This window comes from Gregarina niphandrodes (genome assembly GCF_000223845.1).
Source record: "Gregarina niphandrodes unplaced genomic scaffold scaffold00059, whole genome shotgun sequence".
Lineage (NCBI taxonomy): Eukaryota > Apicomplexa > Conoidasida > Eugregarinorida > Gregarinidae > Gregarina > Gregarina niphandrodes.
The window spans coordinates 1-5,418 of NW_011645826.1; the positions used below are offsets into that span (position 1 = coordinate 1).

General features: G+C 55.1%; 1 protein-coding gene across 1 annotated transcript; it reads right to left on the bottom strand.

The window, feature by feature from the left end:
- Window positions 1-3,771: 3,771 nt before the first annotated feature.
- GNI_171600 (hypothetical protein) lies at window positions 3,772-4,693 on the bottom strand (the record flags this gene model as incomplete). Its single annotated transcript, XM_011135022.1, has 1 exon — window positions 3,772-4,693. A coding segment is annotated over one exon (922 nt), but the record flags the coding sequence as incomplete, so codon positions are not given.
- Between the last annotated feature and the right edge of the window lie 725 nt (window positions 4,694-5,418).

A 5,418-nucleotide genomic window follows, 5' to 3' on the forward strand; every position in this document is an offset into this window, starting at 1 on the left:
GGTATGCCCGTTGACGACTTCCAGCGTCTCTACGCCACAAAGCGAGGCAAAGGAAGCGTCGTCCTTTGGGTTCCCGCCGTCGTCTTGAATGGCTAGGCATTTATCCCGACACTGGTAGTTCCAGACCGAAGCATCGAGAGCTACCACGTCGTCGCAGTTGACTTTGGCGCCACCGGAGGCGGCGAGGCAGTGCTCCGTGCCCAGGGATCCCTGGATGGACCAGTCGTCACAACAGGTCTCGAGATCCTGGAAGCAACTATACCAGTTCCCATTAACCACACATTGCGAATCGCGCACATCCGGACATTCACCGCATACGCCCGTAGACGGGTCCGGAGAATAGGGGCAATCGTCAGCCGCGGCCGCAGCAAATAGGCCAATCAACTGGTAAGTTTGAAGTCTCATCGCGCGTCACAAAATGTGCAAGCGCATGTGATTGCCCGCTTCTCCACAAGTCAGCACACATTTTCCCGACGAACTAAAGTAGCCAACAAATCGATTTTGAAGCCATCTTGGTCGTGATATTCCGACACGACATCAGCAGTCGGCAATACTCCCTCCGGTCTGTCTTCGCACCTTAGTTCTGATTGCTCTCAACCTCGTGCCAAAAAGACATCATACTTAATCCAGTGCTGTCGGCGGCGGTGCCTCGCGTACATGCCTGAGTTGTCTGAGTGCTGGAGCCCGACGAGCCGATACCGCCCGCTGGGCCCGCTCGAGCTCGAGTCCGTAGTTCTGCTGCCGTTGCTCTGTGCCATCGTAGTCAGTCCCGCAATGTTGGTTCCCCGCAAACCCGTTCAGCTAAAACGCCCATACCGTACGAGCCGTTCGTGTCTCTGCCGTCTCAATGTGTCGGTATCGTGTTGGGGAGCCGTTGTCTGTGCTCGAGTGGCTGCCTGAGGGCAGCCCCTGCTGCCACATTGGAAGCATCTGTGAAAAGGAGGATTCTTTCTTGAGGATCCGGCATAGTCAGCGACACCGTGTCCGCCAGTGCTAGTTTTAGACTCAGGAAATATCGTTCGAAGTCAGGAGTCGCTTTGATGCTCCCTTTCTTGAGCCACGGAGATATGGGGCTGAGGAACTCGCCAAGGCTTGGAATGAGGCGAGATATGTATTATACTCCCCACAAAACGCTTCAATTCCGGCTGGGCCTTTGGGATGGGGGCATTGCTCAGGGCCGACACACGTTTGGGGTCTGGAGTGAGTGGGTTCTGTGTGACGATCGCCCCGAGGAAGGAAAGCTCAGTCTTCAGGAACTCACATTTTTCCCTGCTAATCCTCAGTCCGACTCTCGCAGCCTTTCCAGGACTCGCAAGACCAGGTCAAGGTGAGTATCCCTTGTTTTCGTGCCAATTATGATGTCGTCAACGTATACACGAACCACTTCTGTGTCCATTAGATTCCTCAACACATCCTCCACTCTCTGCTGAAATTCAGCCGGGGCACATTTGTGCCCCTATGGTAACACGTTCCACCTGAAACATCCTAGTCTGCCCACTGAGAATCCTGTTAAGTTCTTGGAAGATTCGTCGAGAGGGACGTTCCAGACCCCATTCTTCAAGTCCAGTTTCGAGAACCATTTGCATTCCCTAAACGAGTGCAGGATTTGTTCGATGTTCGGCAGGGGATGGTGGGCCGACACCGGGGCTGGATTGCCTAACCGGTAGTCGATGACTAATCGCCACGTCCCGTCCCTTTTAGTCACGAAGTGGGCCGGTGAGATTATAGTCCCTTTTGTCGCGGGTTCGATAAGCTTTTGTTTTAGCAACGGCGGAATGACCTCCTTCGCCACCTGAACCAGTCGTTCATGGCCTTACGGGCTGCCGTGGTACTTCGCGCGATAATTCCAGATGCACCGGCTGCACATCCGCGACCCTATACGAGCAGTCTTGGTTCAGAGCCTCTTGAATTCGTATCACCTCGTGTGGATACCAGGTTGCATTGTTGCGGAGGTCCACGTGATATCCCTCCAAGAGGGGTACCTCGCGCCCTCCAATAGCCTTCACCGCCCGCCGTGGCAGGCTTATATCCAGATCAAGCCTGATTTGGTCTTCGTACCCCACCAGAACCCTGTTCAATCCTGGCAGCATGTGGAAAGTCACTGGCTCTTGTCTGCCGCCTATATCCACCAACAGCTCCAGCTTTCGATCCAGCTGTCGTTCGCTGCTAACTCCATACACGTCCTGGGTGGATGGCTCTATCACGTCGGCGAACTCGTCCGCAATCTGTTCGGAAATCAAGCTAACCTCTGCTCCTCCATCCAGAGTTAATTCGACTCACACGTGGCATCCTTGTCCGGGTATGGAGCCCTTTTGTGTCCCAGTTTCCCACGCGAACGGCACGCTCCTCTTGGCACCGGGTCTGGCTGAAGCACTGGGTACGCTACTACTGTTGGCTTAGTATCCACGAGATAGTGGATACTAAGGGCTTGCGAGAGCAGTAGCGCCAATGTAAATTGTAGTGCTTGTATCGTATGTAGGAGGAATACTCTGATAGGCTCGGGCAGGCGAGTTGGACACCAGCCCGTCCAGACATCAGTTCCTAGTGCCAGGGGAGCCTGATCGGCAATCGTCAGAACGAAACCTTAAAAAAGGTTCTCTTTAGTATGCTCCTGAATTCAGCCCATGTCCGCGCCTGTCTCTCTTGGAATATTGTTGTCAGCACCGAATTCCGGATCTCAATGAGCCTGCCACCAGCTCGGAGCAATTTCGCCAGGAGCATCTGCAAGCTTGCCAAACTTCGGCCAATTCCGTGCATTCAGGAAACTCCGAGTAGTGTCCGGCCCCAACCAATCGCGGAACATGGCAAACGTTATTTGTCTGTCGCTAAGCTGTTCGAAAATCCGTATCCCCCAATCCAACAGATCGTCTGAATTTAGCATGGCCGCAGAGATTGACTCCTGCCATGGGGCAACGGATTTGTACTCGTCCCAAATTCGAAGTCCAGTGCGTCCGAAAGAGGTTCCAGCCCCAGTGCGTCGAACGACAGGTCCGTTCGGTTCCCTGGCTTTCAAACGGGAGTTCTGCGTCGTTTCCCAGGCGTCGCCCACCAGTTGTTCTCGGTTTGAGTCCCTCCCGCCAGAGCATCGTCTCGGTGAGTTATTAGAAAGTTGTTCTCCTCCATCAGAACGCCTTCCCTTGCACTTGACCCTGCCAACCCAAAGAGATCTCCCTCCTTCCTACGAGGCCTCTACCAGTGGCGGAGAGCCCAACAAACCTACGCCGGAATTCTTCCCCAGTGGCGTGAAGAATTTCGGAACAATTTAATACCTCACCACTATTAAGTACAGGGAGAGTTAGCAACCGTAGCGATGCAAGTTAGCAGAATCGACACCGAGGGCTCCTCGTACGACGCAGGCAGCACCACGGACCGGTTCGACACAACACGGGCCTCCTGGACCGGAGGCCTTGAGGCAATGTTCTGTACCATTGTCTGGCAAATTTCTGATGGGCGAGCTGTTACAACAGGGCTCCAACATCTGGAAAATACATTTCGTTTCTTACACATTCCGCACCGCGCTAGTGCGGACATTGGACCGCATATGCCTTTAGACGGGTTCGGAGCGTATGAACAGTATTCGGCCACAGCTGCACCAAATAAGGCAACCGACTGGTAAGTCTCAAGTCTCACTCCTCTTTGACTAAATTCGCCAAAGGGCCGTTCAGACGGCACAGTATCTGTCACACTCGCATAGGCAAACCGGGTCAAGGGGCCAAACACCCGGCCGAACACTGCGGTACTGGTCATCCCAGAAAAGACGCCTACGCATACATGTCCTCAGTCGCCGCTGCGGCTTCACGCTCCCTGATCTCTGGCATCTCTGCCTCGTCCGCCTGAAAGTCTGCGTCTATGTCCTCAGGGGGTCGGTTGAAGTACCGAAGGGCGCCACCGAGCAGAGCTAAACCGCCAGCCGCACTGGCCACGCCCGTAGCAATCTTTGCACCGTTGCCGCCGCCGCCCGTAGTTGTGGTATTCCCACTAGGCGTGGTAGTAACGGTCACCGGCCTCGGCATAGTAGTAGTCGCCTTGGTCGTAGTAGTAGTTGCTTTGGTCGTAGTGGTAGTCTCCTTGGTCGTAGTAGTTGTGGTGGTCGTAGTAGTTGTGGTGGGTTCGGTCGTGGTGGTGGTCGTACTCGGTGCAGGAGTACTAGGGTGGGGGTCGCAGCTATCTCGTACATCGCTGCAATGTCGCCAGCCACTCACGTGGAGGTTGCTGCGCCACGCACAGCGCGGCTCACCGCCGCACTTGAGGCAATCGCCAACGGTGGAGCAGCCATTGGTCGACTGAGTGTCGCAGGTGTCGGAATTAAAGCCCTGGCCGCCGGGGTCGCCCTCGAGTATACTGACCACCTGGTCGGCGTCCTTGAAAACGCAGCGGTACTTGGGCAAGCCGGAAGCGCTCATTCCCAAGCTGGTTGCGGTGAATTGGAATCGGACGCACCTGTCATCGCTCTGGCAAAGCAATTGGCACTTCGCGGCGCTGAGGGAATTGTCGACGTGGTCGTACCCGGCAAGCTCCGGGGGGTCGGCGTAGCCGAAGATCCAGCTGTCGAAGCAGGAGCCGGTGTTGGTCACAACACCGTCGACCATTTCGATCTTCTCTATGCTGCAGTCCGAGTTGAAGGAAGGTTCGTCCAGGGGGTTGCCACCGGCTGCTTTAATGTTATTGCACTGCATCCAACAGCTCATATTATCTAGCGCAGGATTGATCGCTGCCGCGTCTTCGCAGTCGACTTCGGTACTATCGGTGGCAAGACAGTGGCCAGCAAGCAAGGCAATCAACTGGTAAGCTTGAAATCTCATTGCACTCGCGAAATGTGTGGGGCTCTCGGTTTCCGGTACGTGTACACATTTTCCGATGAATGTGAATGTCGACATAAGTTCGCCCAGTTACACACAATCGCTACCTCACGAATCATTTGACCGGGGACCATCTCGCCAGCGATTCCGCTCACACTTTTCGTTGCTCTCTTCGTGGGGCCCCACTCTCTTCGTCGGCGCCCACCGAGGCTGGCCCCGCGATTCGCTAACACGATTACGAACCACCTATGATGACTCGGCTTCGTTCTTCGGCCAATCGAGGTTCAGCGTACTACCGGTTGCTTATCCGCCTAAGCGTAGGCCACTGAGGGCTGCGGATGGTGGCCAATCATCGGCCAGGATGAGTTCTTCAGCTGACGTCTGATCATGAATTCTCAACGAGAATGCGCACACACCGTCTCCTCCTGTCACTGCGGTTTGCCGGACGTGACTTTTGCCGTGGTCGAACCAAAACCCCCTGGTGGTCGAACACAGACGCCCAGGGACTTGTCTCAGCAATCATTCCACGTCGTCGTGAGTGCATAAACCTCCCGAACAGCCCTTACTTATACCACCCCCCTGCCCCCGCAATATCGAGCGTCAAATGGACCAAGGACAG